The sequence below is a fragment of the Anomalospiza imberbis genome, chromosome 1 (genome assembly GCF_031753505.1).
Source record: "Anomalospiza imberbis isolate Cuckoo-Finch-1a 21T00152 chromosome 1, ASM3175350v1, whole genome shotgun sequence".
NCBI lineage: Eukaryota > Metazoa > Chordata > Aves > Passeriformes > Viduidae > Anomalospiza > Anomalospiza imberbis.
Window position 1 is genome coordinate 18,623,504 of NC_089681.1, and position 19,497 is coordinate 18,643,000.

The 19,497-nt window shown below is 36.4% G+C and overlaps 1 protein-coding gene across 1 annotated transcript in view; it reads left to right on the plus strand.

Annotated features, from left to right (window-relative positions):
- The window catches only part of ANGPT1 (angiopoietin 1), a 155,504-nt gene that overhangs the window by 71,975 nt on the left and 64,032 nt on the right, over nucleotides 1–19,497 (plus strand). Inside the window, exon 4 of the mRNA XM_068182959.1 lies at nucleotides 7,950–8,182. Within this exon, the coding sequence (XP_068039060.1) occupies nucleotides 7,950–8,182 (233 nt within the window). The remainder of the gene's footprint in view (nucleotides 1–7,949; nucleotides 8,183–19,497) is intronic.

The window sequence follows — 19,497 nt, forward strand, 5'->3', positions numbered from 1 at the left end:
ACTCATCAGTTACTGTCATGGGCAAAATGGCCTTATTTACTACCAATTAATAACAGTGTAGGATGGTGAGAAACAGAAACAAACCCAAAAAGACCTTTCACCTCTACCTCCCATTCCTCGCAGGGTCAACTTTAGTCCTAATTCTTCTATATGCCCTCTGAGCAGTACAAAGGGTCGAGGAATTGGGGTTGTAGACAGTAGACAAAGCACAACACTTTGCCTTGCCTTCTTCCTCATCTTTTTTCCCTTCTCCAGCATGGCTCTTTCCCACAGGCTCATGTACTTCAGGGTAAAAATGCTCCACATGGGCTCTGCCCAGGTGTCAGCTCCCTTCTGGACATATCTGCTCCACTACAGGGTCCTCCATGGGAAATATCTGCTCCACCATGGTCTCTCCCGTAGGCTGCAGGGCTCTGTCTGCTCTGGTGCCTCCTTCCTTCCCCTTCTCTGGCCTTGGTGTCTGCAGCATTGTTTCTGTCCCTTTTTCCCTCACTCCTCACACTGTGCAGCTGACTGGAACCAGCTGTGCCCAGCACAGGGAAGCTCTGGCCTTTCCTCACAGCAGCTGCACCTGGGCACTGCACCCAGGACAGTGGGGAAAGCTGCTCCCCTTCCTGACTGCTCTTTGAAACACCCAACACACTGCTGCCTCTGTGATGGCAGGTGTGAGCAGGGAGGACAGGGACTGCTCTGACTCCTCAGCCTCACTCAGCTCCCTTCTAGAAAGAACAACTGTGAGGTCAGTCTGACTAGGACTAAGGTTTCTACTTCCTCTGTCTACATTTGATATTGAAATGAGGCAAGCAGCTTTTAAGATTAGGCAGACACTGAAGCGTGTGATAGAAGCTGTAGAGGACGGTTTTAACTGAGATCAGTCAGTGTTCCAAAGAGCAGCGTGGCCCCATGCTGCTGGACAGGAATTGGTAGCTGAGGCAGAAAAACCTTGCCCAGGGTTATGCATAAGGCAGACTAGCACCATAGTGGGAAAGAGGCTACAGGGTAAAGAAGGCAAAATACAGGTAATGATGAAAAATAAAAAATATTGATATGAAGAAATGTGCTTGTAAAATGTGTCTAGTTACAAAGCTGGTTGAATAATATATCATTATTGCTACTGATTGTGAATACCAATTTAATGTGTTTAATCAAAAAACTGTTTGCAACTAGTAATTCCAGCAAATTTTATTCTGAAGAAATTGAATTACACTGAAAATCCTTGAACTCCAGAGATGTCCCTTAACCAAAAAGAAATGTGAATAAATTAGTGTGGGATTAACTTTGTCTTCAGCAATCTCAAAAATAGGTAATTCTCCTAAACTGCTTGTGTGGGCTCTTCCTGTAATCCACAGACAGATTGGCAGGGGGCAGTTCATGCTACATATTTTACAAATTTATTTCAAAATAGACTTAATTCAATTGTTAGTTAAGTATAATAGTACTTGTACTTTTATCTGCTGAATATGGTTAGCAGCAAAATTTTGTTGGCTGCTTAAGAGACTTTGTCTTGTATAATTTGGATTTATTTATTTACCTCAAGAATGAATCAGAGTAAAAAGCCTTCATGTCAGTAAACAAATAAGCCCTACTTGAACTGACCTTTGACTTGGCTGACATTATGATAAAATGGGTTTTGAAAAGTCAGAAGAAAAGGAAGGCTATTTTTAAAGGCACATTTTTTGTCGCTTCCCTCAGAGGTATGGGTATTTGTGGATAGATGGAAAAGCATGCAGAATTTCATCTTGTGGCAAAGCAAGGACCTGGCATGCATTGTGTGGGTCCTTTTAAAGTCTCCTTGGGACTGATAAAATTAGGGAGAAAGCAGTCTTATAATTACACTAAAATATGGATCATCCACTCTTGTATCATCATCTCCTTACAGAGATCTGTGTAGTCTTGGCCTTGCAGGTTCTAAACTTGAAATCATTTATGTGTGTGTCAGGTTGACTGTGGGACAAATCTTGGTGACCTCAGCAGATATTAGGCTTCTGGACATGCCAACGATTTTAGCTTGCTTAAATTTAAACAATATTTGCAGATTACTCATCAGGCTGTGTTTAGTAGCTATTTGCAGTTAGGTACTCATAATCCCTCTCCATATCACTTACACACCAATAGAGAAAATTCCTTTTAACCACATTATGTGGATGGACTGTAAGCTATTTTGGAAAGGATCTTTCTTTTGCAGTAGGTTTACAGCCCAGTGGGAACTAGTGTAGGAGCTATTGTCTTCGCAGCAATAATTAAAAGAGATATTGTACTGTGAGCTAATGCATTATTTCTATATAAAATAAAGATATTAATCACATTAAGAGAACTGAATTTTGGATGAAAGTAATTCAAAATCTTATAGTAAGAATAACTGACCACTGGTGTACTACAGTAACTTGCATATTATCCTTAAATAAAATTAACACTGTGTATCAACAAAAGAGCAGTGCATGTTCTTTAGACTAGAAATATGTCTATTCTTGGCCTTTCTCCTTACTGCCTATCTCTGCTCGGAAGAGGGGCTAATTGCCAATTTTTTTTTTTTTTTTATTCCACTGAAATGGAAGATACTCTATGGCATGAGTAGAGTCTCATTTTCCTCAGAATCATGTGTCTATTGAGTGTTCTCATGCCATAAATAATTTTGTTTTGTGGGTTCCCACCCACTATAATGTAAACGGTGGTTTCTTCCATTGCCATTTTTTTCCCACAAGAGCTTTCTAAATGCTATTTTGATTTATTCTTGAAAGATTTCCCTTCTTAAGTGCCTTATGAACTCCCTTTTTTTTTTTTTTTTTTTTTTTTTTTCCCCCCCCGGAGTGTACCAGCTGCATTTAATTTATAGTGTGCCATTTGTTTCAATATGCAAGTGTAAAAAAGTTTTCTATTTGCTAAAATGAAACAAATGAGGAAAAATATAATGGAATTCTGGATCTTCTATTGACAAATCATGCAAGTGAAGTTTAAACATAAAATCTTTCTTGAATTTGCAGAAATTAATACTGGGTTAACACATTCAGTACAAGAATTGTTGTGTGCTGTAAAAATCAAGGACTTGAGAATGGTTCTTGAATTTCTGTCTGACTGTCTGAAATATGAGGAAACACAATATGTCTGTCAAGATTTATTTGAAGGTTGTGCATATACTAAAATATAAATCCAAATTTTACACTTCACTTATGCGATTTCAATGGAATTATCTTGCCATTGGTATAAAAAGTAGGCTTACTGGTGCTAAGTGACTTGTTAATTTACTGTCCCTGAGACATAAGGGCATATTTTCATACTTCCTTAAACTGAGCAGACAGTATCACACTCCCAAGGTAGTATGAGTGGTCAGCACCTAACAACATAGGGAAAATTTTACTTACCTAAAAGGAAGTACAAAGAAGCTGTCTCAGGATTTGTTTGGTAAAATAATGTTCTTGCACTCAAAAGTAAACATTGAAATCCTTTACCCATTTGTCTTCCCATACATATATAATAAAAGAAACTTACATATATATGGCCAAATAACTTCTTTCTAGTGTGACTTTACTTGTCTTTAATTAGTGAATACCTCAACAAAGTATATGTTTTATCTGTATATTTAATAAATCATAATTTTTAAAATATTATTTTAATGCAAAAGATGTCCATCTCCAAGGTCTGGTCTATATCCTGTTCTCACATGACTAAACTGAGGATTCTCAAAACAAAGATTTAAAAAAAAATCTCTTAAACTTCTGTGGTCTGGAATGGATTAGTGGTTAAACTACCTTATAAGGCAGATTGTCCAAACCAGACTTTCCTTCTCCCTTGGACAGCTGCCAGAGTGTTTCCTACATGTTCTACTTCATCACCTTTCAAAATGACAACAGCTTTCACTAGAAGTCATTATTTGACTTCTGTATGGGTTCTCTACCCTCTCCAGCATTAGTAGAGGTTTTTTCTGAATCAGCTGGACATAGCACTGTTGCACTGAGGCACTGCACTGAGTCATTCCACAAGGTTATATCCTGACAAAGACATAATTTGTACCATTGAAAATAGATTCCTAGCCCCACCAAAACCACTACATTAGACATTGAGACATAGCTAATCCTTAGAAATATTAAATTTGTCTGAGTTTGGGATTTGCATGTGTGTGTGTTTGGTTTTAAATTAATATTCTCCTAGATGATGAATCCAAAGTGTCATTATCCAATGGGTAATATTGGTATTTATTCATGTTAATAACATTTGTTTATTCACAACTTTATTTTTCAAATTCTTCTTTATTATTCAACTTTGTTCCCCAAATGCCTGATTTATTCCCCCAAAATTGAAGGCTCCAATTATAAAAAAGCATATCTTTGTGTGCATCTTTAGAAATAAATATATGTATATTTATATGATGCTTCTGGTGAATGATGATTTATTTTTATTGTGTTGTAGATTTCATGAAAGTTCCATGTGCCTAGATTAGTACTATTTTCAAAAATTCTGAAATTTCAAACATAGAGGAATTGTATAGGAATTTAAAATGTATAGGAAATTAACAGATGAAACTTACTGCAAAAAAGAACCATAACACGTTACTGGAAAGTGTTATAAAAGAATGTTTCAGTCAGCCTTTTGAGGATGTTGGACTGATTCATATAAAAACAGCCTTCTTTCTGTTTTCATTAATATTTTGTGTCGGCAATAGCCATTAATGAAAATCATTAGAATATTTTAATTTTAACTCTGTCTTCACAATGCTTTCAAAATCTGAGGAAATATCTTTATCAAGCACTCAGCAAAGTTATATCTTAATGGTATTTGTCTGTAAGAGGTTGTCTGATGTTACAGAAAAGAGGCAACAGAATGGTCTTGCTACAGTTAAAGAAACCCAAAATACGTTTTAAGAGGCTTTCAATCAGTTTCAAGATTTTTTGAACTTCCTAGCACTTTTTTTTTTAATTTAAATGATCTATAACAAATATTAATTTAACAATACAAATGAATAATTCTGGCCATATTGTTGTCAAAAGCCAAAAGAGCAGCTTTCTCACACTGTTGAAGGATTTCTTCCTTTTGGAACAGTCCAATTAAGAAATCCCCAGTCTGTATGAAGACTTTGCTTTTATTCATTTGGAGATTTGACCAAAGTTTTCTCATTGTTTCATAGTAAAACAAAAATGAATGTTTTGGACTTCTCCCAGAAATACAGGGAGTTGTCCTATCCTCAGGACTTACTTTTATCTGATAAAGATTTATGGATATAGAGCCAGTTGCATAAATATATATACATTCCTGAAAATAGCAGTTTTCCAGTTTAAAATTAGAGGACTTTTAATCTACATAGAAAACAAAAGGAAGCAAGTGCTATGACACTTCCATCTTTCCACCACATGTTGACACACCACTCAGAAATATTAGGATGTATTATTATTAAACCCATAAAACATCTGCTTCCTGTCTGTCTCTGTAGATGCCAAACTGTGGAGCTCTAAACATTGCCAGCTTTTCTCTTGCCTGACATGGCCAGTGCTGCTTCAAATAAGACTGGATCCATCCCTCTGGATTCATTTACTATGGACTTAGGAAGGCCACATTGGGAAACAAATAATGCAAAGCATAAATTGTGGCTGTCAAAGGCTCTTTCTTTGACATGAAATGATTCAGATATGGAAATTATTTAGTTGTGGACATGCAGATATGTTGCTGTGGAATTAAGGATCTACATTGTACTGTACTATATGGATAAGGATAAAACAAACTTTTTTGTCTTTATTTGCTATATAACTATAAAGCTATATTCTAACTTCCTGAATGACATCTTGTCTTGCATTACACAATATTTAGGAGGACTGTAAGATGTCAGACTGGGACTTGGCTCTACCTAGCACCCCTCTATTACAGACTGTGACTAGGCCACCTTTTTCCTATTCCAAGTGCATTGATGTAACTAGTCTATCAGAAAAGTTAAAATCTGGAGTCACAATCAGGACTTCAATAAATTCTGTGAAAAATTATCAGTGAATAGAATTATTCTGTGGATAGAACTGATTTCAAAAGGAAGTGGGTTTCTGTGACAATATCTTATGACTAGAATCAAAACTATCTGAAGATTTTTCAACCATTTCTGCCAAACTAAACTATATCTGACTTTCTGCAAAAGAGAGTTCAAAGGCTACCACATACATATTCTCAAAAAAATCCATGTGAATTTAGACCATGATATGAATCTAAACATGATGTTTAATGTTAGTGTTCAAGTGATGAAAAATCAGCAACAGCTCTAATAAAGTGCTAAAATAATTTACAGTTCTTTGGCTTCAAAATCCATATTTTTTTCAGGGTGTAACCTTCTACCATCTTATTTCAGTCCACTAAACCTTGTTATTTTGTTTCTAATTAATGAGTCTCTTAAAATGAGATATATTCTCCTTTGTGTTTGTGACCCTAGGAAAATGTATTTTCCCTCACATCTTTTCTTTTTTGCTTCCTTTACCCAGATGCTTCTGGTTTTCACAGAACTAGACATGTTGATATTACAAAGTATGTTTTCTTCGGGATCTTTGTAAATTACACATTTATAATATTTCAGAAAAAAATTTGCTGCTTTAAAAAAATTGATCTCATTCTAGCTTGCACAGCAAATTTCGGTGCCTGAGTTTAATCTTTGCATTGTTATCATCTCTAACAGCTCATATTAAGGCTCCATGATATAGAGTAGAAGCAACTCCATATGGATTTTATTACATTCCTCTGTTAGGTTAAATGACCTAAAATTATGCAGGCATTTTGCCACTGATCTATTATCCAGAAGTAAAAACAAAGGTAGAGGGAGAGTGCAAAGAAGTAAGACCTAAGACTGACTTGAGCAGGAAGCAGTTTGTTGGCAAGTTTTTAACCACCGCTTGGTTTTTGGGCATGAGAAAGCTTTTGGTGTATACAACAGAAACCCCAAAGAGAAAGTAGCAGTGAGATTGAATTAATTTATTTATCTAATAATATTACATTCTTTCTGTTAAATTGCCACCATAGCATCAAAGCACTGTCCTGGAAATGCTTCTTGTTCATGTTTGACAGATATTAGCAGTCCTTTAAGTCTGCAACACCACTATTTTTCTAGATGTAATCTGATATGCCTTTGATCTTGGTAAATTGAACACTTCCAGCACAGGACAGAAAGGGTACCAGAAAAAGAATATTAATCCAGAGAAAGTGTTTCTATACATGTGCAAAATTCATTATAAAAATTCATGTATGTTGGTCACATATCATGATGCCCAACAATTTTCTGCCTGAGGAGCCTTTTATGGAGCAACCAAACTTGTCTGTGGAGTGTTAGTGGGATATGTATGCCGACTCGAGGAAAAAGGGACTCCTATATTAAAATGCAGTTGTTTATTTACCTTTTGGGAAAACAGTACTATTCTTAATGTGAAGGCAGGTACTGCTCATCTGGAGTGAAATTCTTATCCCAGCTTCACAGATCACATCAAAAAGTATATTTATTATGGGTTCCACATACCTCAGTGGTCCTCTATAACTTACAATGTTTATCTTCCACTCAGTGACAAGGCCCTTCACAAGCTCTTCTGCAGTTTGCCCTGATTTTTGTCTCATCATATTGACCCATTCATGTTACCAACCATGTTCTCTTCAGTGCCCTGCTTTTCTCCCTCCTCTGCCTCAAGCTTTTATGCCTGAGCTTTTACATTCAAAAATTTTACTGGCCCTATGATTGTGCACAGGGAAATTTGTAAATCAGAGTAATACCTACATGTGCAGTTCCATGCCCTTTAGGCACTACAACACACAAACATCAAAAAATGCAGTCTTAGGGATCAGTTATGGTTGACTCAGTAGGGTGAATTATTAGATGTGACATATTTTAGAATTATTGATTTTGGTAGTGATTTATACACTGAAAAAAAAAGTTCTGGTTTCTGTATTATTAACTATGTTGGCATGAGGTAATATTTACTAATAGTTTTATTTCATTTTAGTGTACTTGAGCACAGAATTCTAGAAATGGAAGAAAGGCACAAAGAGGAGCTGGCCACTTTGAAGGAGGAAAAAGAGAACCTACAAAGCTTAGTCACACGACAAAGCTACATAATCCAGGAACTAGAGAAGCAGTTAAACAAGGCAACAAGTAATAACAGTGTCCTGCAGAAACAGCAGCTTGAATTGATGGATACAGTTCACACTCTGATCACCCTCTGCTCCAAGGAAGGAGGTAAGAAAGTGGAAGTATAAAATATTAGATGTACTAGGAAATTTCTTGTGAATTAAGGCCTGAACTTTTGGAAAAGCGAAACTGAATGGTCTTATTCCAAGAAAGAAAAAGATATTATATATAATTGAGGAGAAAAGAGCTGATGAGGACCCACAAATCAAATAAAGTTCAGACAATGACCCTTGTACCAACAGCCATGTTTGATTCTTTGAATTTAATATCATTGAGTTTTTATATCTTGACCATAGCAGATATAGGCCAAAATTACATTGCCTTTGCACTAACAATACTGATTTGATCCTCTGAGTATCTGTCTCCTTCTGCTGGAAGTAAGCCAACCAACCATGGATCTTAACTTTATAGATGCCTGTATCTCATCTACTCTTGACTTCCTTTTCAGTCAATGGAGAGAGCAGGCTACTAACCAAAGGAAAGTAATTCAGAGTTTTTACATGTGTATGGGTTACAATATTGATGATTTTGGATATAGACTCTTATAGTGCTGTAGATAGACATCCAAGAGATTAATCTCTTCTATTGAACTAGATTTTATTTATAATAAGGGATCATTTTTCTTTCTTCTGTATTGATGTGTTTTGTTGGTTTCTGGGTGCTCCAAATGAAAAAGGTAGAAATAACATGCTTTGAAAGAAGGGCTTGGCAAAGACTCTGTAGGACAATTTTCCTCAAGTATGTCTTTCGTAGTAAACAGTTTTCCTACAGGAACAGGGACAGAAATTCAGATATAATGTCAATTTTCAAATGCCAAAGACACTGCAGAATGTCTTAAGAAATTCCTTTCACCAGAACTGGTCAAGGGAAGGGTGGAAACCACTGTGCAAAATGGAAATGGTATGCTTGGAAGAATGTTATTATCTATAAAAACAAGGCAAAGTCATACAGAAATGACAACATAAAAATCCTTCTGAGAAAGGTACAGGATAAACACAGAGAGAAACTGTAGATGAGTGAGTGGTGGTAGTCTTTTAGCAATTGTGGAAGCATGGATCAAGGATTTCTCTGAGAGGTATCAGAAGTCTGAAGAGCCCAGCATAATAGATTTTTGTCATTCTAGAACTTTAAATGCCATAAACTAAAAAAAAAACAAAAAAACAAACAAAAAAAACCCCTAAAATGAAACCAGCAAACAACTACCCCATCACCCCAACTGAAAACTTGTCACCTGTATCATTATTCAGTGCTCTCTCTAAGAGGCAGAACACATACTACTTCAATCAAACTATTCAGCTCAAGGCAATGTGGGTTTTCTCTCTGCTATATATTCCCATGCAACTTGTGTGGCTTAAATATAAACTGCTTCAGTCATGAGGATTACATCTCTTACTTTGGAAGTGTTGCATGCCTGGGCCAGTGTTGATAGACTACTTTAAAAAAAAAATGTCCTCCTCTTCTCATGTTCATTCTAAATGTTCCCTTCTGCTCATTCTGTTATATAGTTCCCTAGCATTTGGAATTAAATAACATGTTTCATAGAAGGCTGTTCTCATATCAGTAGAGAAATATTGTGATGCAAGGAAAATCCTTTATTATGTTTTATGGTCTTTTGGCAAAGAAACCTGGCAAGGCTGCATCCAGAGTGTTCTAATAAAGCTCAGGAGTATTTTAAAATCAATATCAAAATGAAAGATATATTATTCTCATACAGAAATATATAACAAGTTCTTTAAAGCTTAGAAAGATTTTCTAACAGTCTTGAATATGATTCAAAGAAAAAAAAAACAACAAACAAACCAACATTTTTCTTAAACTTAGTTTCCTCAGCTGCTTCTTATAAAAACTTTGAATGAGGAATACAGAAGTGAGTGTTTCAAATTGGGCTCCTGGGTACAAATTTAGGTGCCTGAAAACCTGAGTTTTCAACAGTCTTTTTAACTTCTGAGGAACTGAGGAAGTAAATGATGCTTAGCACACTTAAATGCCTAAATATAACTTTAATAGCCTAACTAAGCCCTTGATTTTGAACTCCATTACCTTTTGTGTATTATCATGTTCAGAATGTTCCTTGGATACCTTTGTTCTTTGAGGAGAATAACTTAACAAGAAATGTTCAAGTGAAGAAATGTTTCTTTCTTATTTTCTGATTAAGTCTAACTGACCAATGTTTTAGGTAGGTACATTCACAGCTGAAGAAGTAGACAGATAGCTTTAGTTAAAATAATATTTTCCTGGAGCACAGGACCTCTCTAATGAAAACTAAGTACTGAAGGTTGTGCCAAAGTTTAATGCCAACTTCAGTCTGTGGAAATATATGTTGAAGGTGGAAATGTATGCATATTGGGACATATCACTGGAGCTACTCTAAATTTACACCAAAATATGAAGTTTGGGTAGTCTTACACAAATCTTGATATGTGCATTAATGATTAAAACAAAAAATGCTCTGTGAAAATTGGTGTTTCTTGGGAAATGGAGAATAACAAAAAGTGATACATAAATCAGTGACACCTCTTCTGTCTTATACTTTGGTAAATATCAGTCATCTAATTTCATAAGGGATATAGCCGAAATGGAAATGGTCCAGAAAAGAATAGGACAATGGAAAAATTAGAGTCCTGGAACAATTTTCATATGAGGAGAGAGAGCTGTAACATATAGATCTATTAGGTGAGAAAGAAGATATGTGGAATGCTGTTATGGAAATGCACAAAATAATTAATGATAGGGAGAAAAAGGAACAGCCAGTAATGTTGTAGGTTGGGTTTGTTTAGTCAGCTATATTAATGTTAGTTAGGTTTTTTCCTTGTATTCACCCATTGCTCCCCTCACAGTGGTTTGCTCCAAGTTGTTTACCCTGAGATTTCCTGCCATTCGGATCCACAGTTAACTGTCAATCTTCTCACTTCTCCCTGTTTCCTCCTTGTTTGGTCCAATCAGTCACGTTTGTTCACTCCCTGTGAGTTGTCAATCCTGTCCATCGTTTGTCCCCATTGGGCGAGACAGGTTTACGCCCCTGTCCACCCATCCCCTACTTAATCTGCTGCTAACCTTTGTTCCCTGGCATTTTGGCATTGCAATCCCCCTGAAAGCATTTTGTTCCTACCATGCATGGGGGAATAAAACTATTTGGGCTTGCAAACAAAGTGTCCTTCTCTCGTCTCTTCGTCTCCTCTGTAGCGTGTGGACCTACCAAAGCTGCGTTACCCACGCCGCAGCACTCAGCACTACCAGGGTGGCAGACGCCATTCCCCTGGAATGCCCACTCACGTGGAGGCCACTTGGCCTCACACGGGCAGTGGTGGCTGGCGCATCTCGTCTGCTTGAGGTCGTGGCAGGTAGCTGCCACACAGTAACATTGGGAAATATTTTCCATTGATAAAAGAGGGGACTTAAGTAATTTATGTAAAGCTTGCTAGATATCATAGAGATTGAAAACTATTTTTTTTATTATTAGAAAGCTGTAGAGATAGAAAAGGATGGGTCCTATTAAGAACTTTGGGTCTTTAATAGGGACACTCATCTTTGACAGAAATCATAACCTAAGAGAGGCATCAAGTCTGGAAAGCCAGATTGTAACTTTATAAGTATGAACAACAGAGTTGAGAGGAATCGCAAAGTATGTCTAAATCCTGTGGTATTTTGAGAATGGATTTCAGTATCTCTGTCAGATTTTCCTAAATTAAAAATGCAAGTCACTATATTTTATCTTATACTTAAGCCATGATATTTTAAAAATTGACTGTCTGTCTATGTATCCATCCATCCATCCATCCATCCATCCATCCATCCATCCATCCATCCATTTATCCATCCATCCACGTGTAAATTCTCTCCCAGGATAAGTCACAGATAGGAAAATTATTTTCTTTTTCTCATAAATTGTAGTATTGAGGATTTTCCCATTTGTGAAAGTGAAAAATATAATATAGCTAAACCAATAAATTTGAAAGCAATCAGGTGATAATCACTGTTTTTTGATTACAGAACATGAGATACATTTACTCTGGTAATGACATAATCATATCAGAAGACTTATTTTTAGATTAATTTAAATAAATTGGGGCACGATCTGAAATTTTCCTGATAGGAGCCTATTAATAATATAGCTGGGTAGTGTAGAGATGCAGGGCTGAACATAAACTGTTTTTGTTTAGTTAAACAGGCTAACGAGCTAACGAAGTCCCTAGAACTGGATGAAAACTCTAAGAAATTTGCTGTGGTGCTTCCACTGTGCCTAGGCATATATTAGGAGAATTTCTGAAGAATATAAAGGCAAATGAGAAAGAGAAAAAATAAACAAAACCAACCAGACCAAATCAACCAAGCAAAAAAACCTCAAAAAGCCAAGTGAAAAGGTAAAAGCAACACAAATTATTATTTTTTTAAATATAGGTGTACCTAAATAGAAAATCCAGATCCTATTTTCAGTGTTAGTTTTGGTACAGACCAGTTTTGGGATGAGGGCCACCTGTAAAACTTGGAATTGTTGTGAGTTCAGTTTCCAAAATACCACCCACCTCTCTCCCAGTGTGAGTGATTCTAGAGTTTCAGTTGTATGTAATCCTTCAAATAGTCACTCTAACAGGTCACAGAGCCCATGGAGAGTCAAATAAATGCAGGGTACCATGGGGACTCACATATCTCTATTTTGGCCTGTGTCTGTGGCTAAACAAACTTGTCACTTTGTCTGTGTATAATGGTATATTTTAGGCAGGGGCAAAAACCTTGGCAACATCTGCCAGTAAATTTCTACAAAGTAATTTCTCAAATAGAAGCACCTTTAGACACTAGCCTTCAAAGTAAAGGTTGTTCATTAGGGTGAATATTAAAATAACTATTTAAAAATGAAGTAATCTCAAAATTAAAATGTAGATAAATGCATGAAACTTTTACTTTTCCCCAACAAAAGATGAGGAAATAAAATCATAGAAGTGAAGGCCTGATTAATCACAGAGATATTGCATGATTATCTCCAAGACTGAAGAGGTGTTTCACCTGTAGCAAATAATAAATAGAGATCAAATTATAGATGGACAGAAATCAAATTATTCTTAGAAAAAGGTCATAAAAGGTTTTATGCTTATTGTTTTCTTTAAACTGGCCTTTTCTTATGCTTCTTAGACTATTATTTGTCTTAGAGTATTATTTATAAAGCACATTGCTGTCACTGTCAAACACGTCTGTAACACAGTAAATAGTATTGTGAAGAACTTTCTAAGCTGCCACATGAGAAAAATTATTTATGGAGACGATATGTAGTGCTAAAGTAGACAGTCACAATATTACTCAAAAATCTTGTCAAGCACAAAACAACCCATATACTACAAATTATGTTAAGCAACAGATAATACAATCAAAGATGTGCATGCAAGTTCAAACTAATTACTTTAGAAAGTATATTGGTCCACTGGAAAATTATGCCTCAAGCCAAATGTCACAAAAGGTGCCCAATCAAAAATACATTGTCTTTTGTTCCAGTATAAGAATATTTATTGAATTTCTATTGTGTAAAAATAATTTGCATAACTTGTGGTAACTGCCTAGTTAGTCCTACCCACAGGATAAAGGAATGTAAAATTCAGTGGGAAAGCATATTTAACCATAAATTTATTTTTGTTGTCCTATTAGTTTTTTTCCTTGGCTGTTTTCCAGACTGCATAATAATACACCTTTTTAAAACGTTTGGCCTAAACTTACTTACCTCAGAAAACTAATGGAACAGAAGAGAATGTTTTGTCATGAATGTCTGGTTCTGTGACCTCTTAGTAAAAGAGAAATGAAGAATTATCTTCCTCTTGAATGCTGACAAGATGCTAAGCTTACTTCTCAAAATGATACATGTATATGCTAAGAATTTACCTCCCGAGAAGTACCTATTGACTTCATAAAGTAAATAATATGGTTAGTGGATCTGGCATTTCAGAAAAGGTATAAGTCTCCTAGTGTATGGATAGAAAAAGTAAATAGGTCCAAAAGTTCATTTGAATGGAATTCATGTTTTTTAAAGGCGTAGCAATTAATTTATTTTTTAAAAAAATTAAAAAGTAATCAATCTATTCCACTTCTTAGTCCAAAATTGATGTGATGTAAAAATTTATTCTGAAGTGAAAAGAGTGAGAATAGACTGAGAACTTCAAAGAAATGACCTGAAGGTTACAGGCTCAGGGGAAACTCCATTGACAGATGCAGAATTGCCTCAGCAGTGACACTGGCCTTCTTCATTAGACAGACTTCAAAGACACCTTTTATAATACAGGCTAGTATTAAAAAAAAAAAAAAAAAAAACAAACAAAAAAACCAAATAAAACCAAAAAACAGCCAAAACGACAAAAAGCCAAAACCAAACTAAATCAAAAGTCCTGGTGGGAACACAGGACAGAAAAAGAGAGCAGTAGTTTTAAATATTAGTATTTTTAAAGTGCTCAATAAGACAAATTTTTCTGTATTATTTTGGTTCAGCCATACACTGGAATCCAACAATGAGCATATTTAAATCCACTAGATTTTAACAGCGTAGAAGAGCAAGGTTTTATGGTAAAGGTCTTGATTATTTTACTTTTGTTCATGGAAAGAATAATATCAATACTCATCTGAAACATATTTTGAGGTGACAGCTTGTTTTTTCTGTACCGTTTGCCTATAAATATTTTGTTCCTTAAGCCCGTGTCTCTTCTTGATACCTCATTCTTGACATTATTAATGTTTTTTTCAACATGATGAGACATAGCTGGTGAGGCAGAAACTTAGAGTGTGTCATATCAATGACTTCATTATTTTTCTTTCAAAACATAGAATCTTTTGTTCCAGGTGCACAGAAGATTCTGGCCAGCTTTGGCTGAAATCTGTAGGTCTGAAGTAGATGAGGATTGTGCTTGAAACATTGTTTAAGAAATGAGTTCATGCATGAAGACACAGACATTATTTTAATAGCAAAAATTGGATTTCAATTATCAATGTGCTCTAATATACTGCAGTGTAAGAGCAAAGCATGATGCTTTTGATATGCTAATTAATTTTTGAAATTGTTATGGTTAAGAATTAATTAAAAACCTCAGACTTGTAAAAGAATGCCTACACCAAAGCTTTAAACAAAATCCATATTAATGCACTGAAATCATCTGGTGTTCCACACATTTTAACTTCCCCAAAGATGTCAAAGCAGATAACTTCAGCTAAGGTTGACATTATATGTTCAAGATTAGGGAAAAAATCAATTATCTTAGTTTCTCTTTACTTTCTCCATCTTTAGAGATTTTGTGAGCATGAGGTTTTCATTTTTATTAAGATATTCTAAAGCATAACAGAAGTACTTTTAGTTTAAAAAGAGATCAGAAGATCACTATCGGAAAATGTTTACCAGCATTTCACAAAGCTCACTATTTCAAAGACACATTCCATTATGTGATCTGCTCTTATTTATATTTTGAAAGTTGGAGAAAAAGCGAATCTTTCTTTTGCACTCAGTGTCAGGGAAGAGGAGTCCCCTTACTCTTATTGTGGCTGGATCCTTTTGAGCAAATGAACGGGAGGGTGCTGCAGGGATGCAGTCAGAGGCTGCTCAGACTTTGTGCAGTCGTGGAGATGTTCAGTTAAACACACACCCCAGCACTAACTTTTGTGTTTCTTGTTTTTTCTGTTCAGGTGTTATATAATTTCTACTTTTGTTGAAGACTCTCTTTATTGATATGTAATTTTCAGAGATGTTCAGAAAATTCTATTGGAGAGTTTTTTGGGGTCATTCTTACCTAACTCACGTAATGTTTTCAGAGTTTGGGTCTGGACTTCTTTTAGATCAACAAAGTCACTTCTGTCCAAGTGAGTTTTTTCATGATGAGGTGACTTACAACTACAAGTACCCATTTTTCTCCATATTATCTGTTAAAAAGTAATGATGTTAGTGTTGATATTTATATGATCACTACCTGTGTTGTTTTTTTCTAAAACTGAAATAAATCAAATCCAAATCATCATGTTTTAAAAATAAAAAGATTTCCGTACCATGCTTAGCTAAAAATACCTTAATTTCAAAGTTATGCTTTATGATAAAGTTTAACAAATTATATTAGGTAGTAGCAACGTAGTCTACTTTTTAAATTTATTTATATATATATATATATATATAATTTAATAGAAATTCATTTCTGAAATAAGTAAGTTTGAATGTGCATCATTTGAAATTTATGTCAGTGGAAAATATTTAAATTTTTCAAAACAGAATTGTGAATTCTGATATTTTATCCCTATTACCTTGCTGATGATCACAGCAGGACCTCAATATTTATTTGTACTGAAAACTTTATACTGGATGTAGTGGCATGTTTCGGGGGGGGACCCCCCGGGGGTGTCCCCCCCTTGGCTTTGAGTTTGCTGGTAGCAGCAGGCAGGCAAGGAGACTCCACACGGCTTCTGAGGGTGCTCATTAGATGAGGGGGTCCTACCCCCTCATTTACTGGGGGTCCTACCCCCGGGAGGCAGCATGGTTTCTGAGGGAGAGGGGGGGAAAGGGGAATGAGGGGGAAAGGGGAGGGGGAGAGAGGGGCTGAGCGAGCACCAGCCAGGGAGAGCCAGCTAAGAGAAAGAGAGCGAACCGTCCCCCGGCGCACTTAACAAGGAGATTCAAAGTGGGCGCGGAACAGATTGGGCCAATGGGGTTACAGACACAGGATACTGCAGGGGAGGATCACAGGCTTGGAATAAACCATACATTTTCCAGGGATGAGACAGAGCACACCATTTAACTAAAATATAACACCACAACAGGAAGTGCATATTTGTCGGAACCTAGAATGTCCCTTGGACACTCTTGGATGTTCCAGGCCCAGGTCAAAAGCATTTGAGACCCTGGAATGCAACCACAGACCCCTGTGGCTTTGAACTTGATCCATGGAACAATTTACCAACCTTGCAGGAAGAACAAGAAATCACAAAAGTTTAGATATTATAGTAGAAGTAGTCACAAAGTGAAAGGAAGAATTTTTGGGTGCTGTACAGGGGGGTTTTAGGCCTTGTACAGAAGGGTCTGAGTTTTGTAAATGGGGGTCAGAGATTCTAAGATGGAGGGACTTGGGTGTGCCCTGTCCTCTTTGTTTCTTCTTCCTAACCTCCATGTTCTTGGTGATGTTGGCACTCACAGATTGGTTTAGAGTAGAAAGTCACTGTTCAATATAGGTGATGGGCATTGGGGAAAAACCATAAACATTTAATATGTAATGTATGATATAAAAGAAGGCACCAGCCCCCTGGGTGTCAGAGTGTGCCTTTGCCTTACTGCTGAACGGACCGCAGCAGCTCAGGGAGAAATCTTTTAGATAACATATAATAAACTACCTTGAGACCGGACGACTGAAGACTACTGAGTGTTTCTTTGGAAGCTCGGGTTGGAGGAGAGTTTTCCACCTTTCCGGGCCACCCCAGTCAGGGAGTGAGGCCCGACAACAACAGAACCCGCACATATTCTTGATTGTTGATATTAAAATCAATTACCCACCCTCATTCCTACAGTATAGGTCAGTGCCAAATCCCTCTTCACTCAGTTTTGTGAAACTGACGTTATTCACTCACACCAAAGACATTGCAGAGAATATCAGCATGTATAAACCAACTAACATCACTGTTGGTGTCATCCAAATGGCTTGTTAGTAAAACATTTCTTTGTATGCATACCGTTGCTCACATGGAAGCATCAAATGCATGTTAAGATGTCTATGTGGAAAAAAATAAATCAATTAAAGAAATATGGACACTAGAAGTATTAAACAATGCCAGCAACTTAATCTCCTTGTACAGTTAGTGAAAGACTTCTTTAGTTCTCCTCTGAGTGAATAGCTAGTTACTCACAAAATTGCTGTCTCAAGCAGAAACTCTTAAGGAACTATATTGCAGCTGGATAATTAAGTGTCTTTATCTCTTTGTAAATGGGCCATAAGGCATTCTATTGCAGCTCACTAATGAGGACCATTTTATGGTATTCTTAAGTGATTCTTTCAAATGCACAGTGATTTGAAGTATTATTGTTCTTGCCAGTCACTAAGGCTGGATTTATTGGGAAACAAACTTGATAACTGTAGATAATTTATTAGGTATTAAATAATTATGCCCTGGAGAGGGTGAAAGCTCTCCACGTTAATGTCATTTTCCAAGACTGAGTTAATTCCTGCAGCCCTACAGGAGGGAAATTCTGCTGTAAATGATTTATTTAATAAGTAGTTGGATAGCTTGAGTGCTCTCACTATGCAATTGTTTGCCTTTCTTACTGCAGGCTCTTAGAGGCTCTGTGGGAGGGCAAACTAATGTTCTATTAGCTGCTAAAACATTTCTCTAAATGTTAACCTGAGACATCTAATTGACTACACCTTTTCTCTTTCCTCCCCACGTTAAAAGTATTGATCTCAAATTCTTGTATGTAATGAACCTTAGTGCTCCTAATAAATCTGGTTTTGGACTAATGCCTAGGCTGGTGGAGTCATTGTAGCCCTGCTAATTGCATTTCAGCATGGCCTGGTAGTTGCTCTGGATTGTACTTAAGCAAGGTTCACACACCTCTTTGGGCCTCCAACATGCAGTGAGGACGATGCATGTGGCCATTAAGGTCTAGAGTTTGAGAGCAAAGGGACTATTTTTGCTTTTGTCATTTTTCCTTGGAAACAAAATCCTTCCACTTCTCCATCAAGTCCAGGGACTGTAGGGTCATGTAGGGGTGAATCAAGATCATTGAGCTGCTACAGCAGAATAAACAACTAGTGTAACCAACAAAGAAACAAAACAACAAAACAACCAAGCAACCAAATAAAATCCCTTACCTTGCCTCCCTCTTTTGCCCCTACAACAAATCTAAACACTTTCTGCAAGATCTCCTATTATCTGATTCGTTCTGCGGCTATCGAACCAGTTCACAGCCAACAGATAGAGCCAGACTAGCACTGCTCCTGGAAGTGACATTCTGTGATTGCACCAGAATTGGTGCAAGTTTGGGGTTAGGACTAAGTACTCCCTTAGACATTCAAAATGTTCATGTGTATTATACACATACTTATACTGTCATAGAGTCTGAATATTTTAATGAAGACCAGCATTTTCTATTGTCATCATTCAGCAAATGAATGTACCTAAGGAAGAAATTCTGGAGTTTTATTTTCTTTCACCTTCTAAAATACCCATATGAATTGAAGGTAAGCTCCCAGGGAGAGCTTGAATGAAAGATGCAGGAGGTGTTACTCACTAGTTAATGGCCCAAATGAAAATATTATTTTTTAAATTGTTACAAAGGAATAGACAGGAAATCAGAAAAAAAAATATACCACATAGTCCATGGTGTGTTCAAATACTGCATAAAGTATTGGAACCCACATTGCACAAAA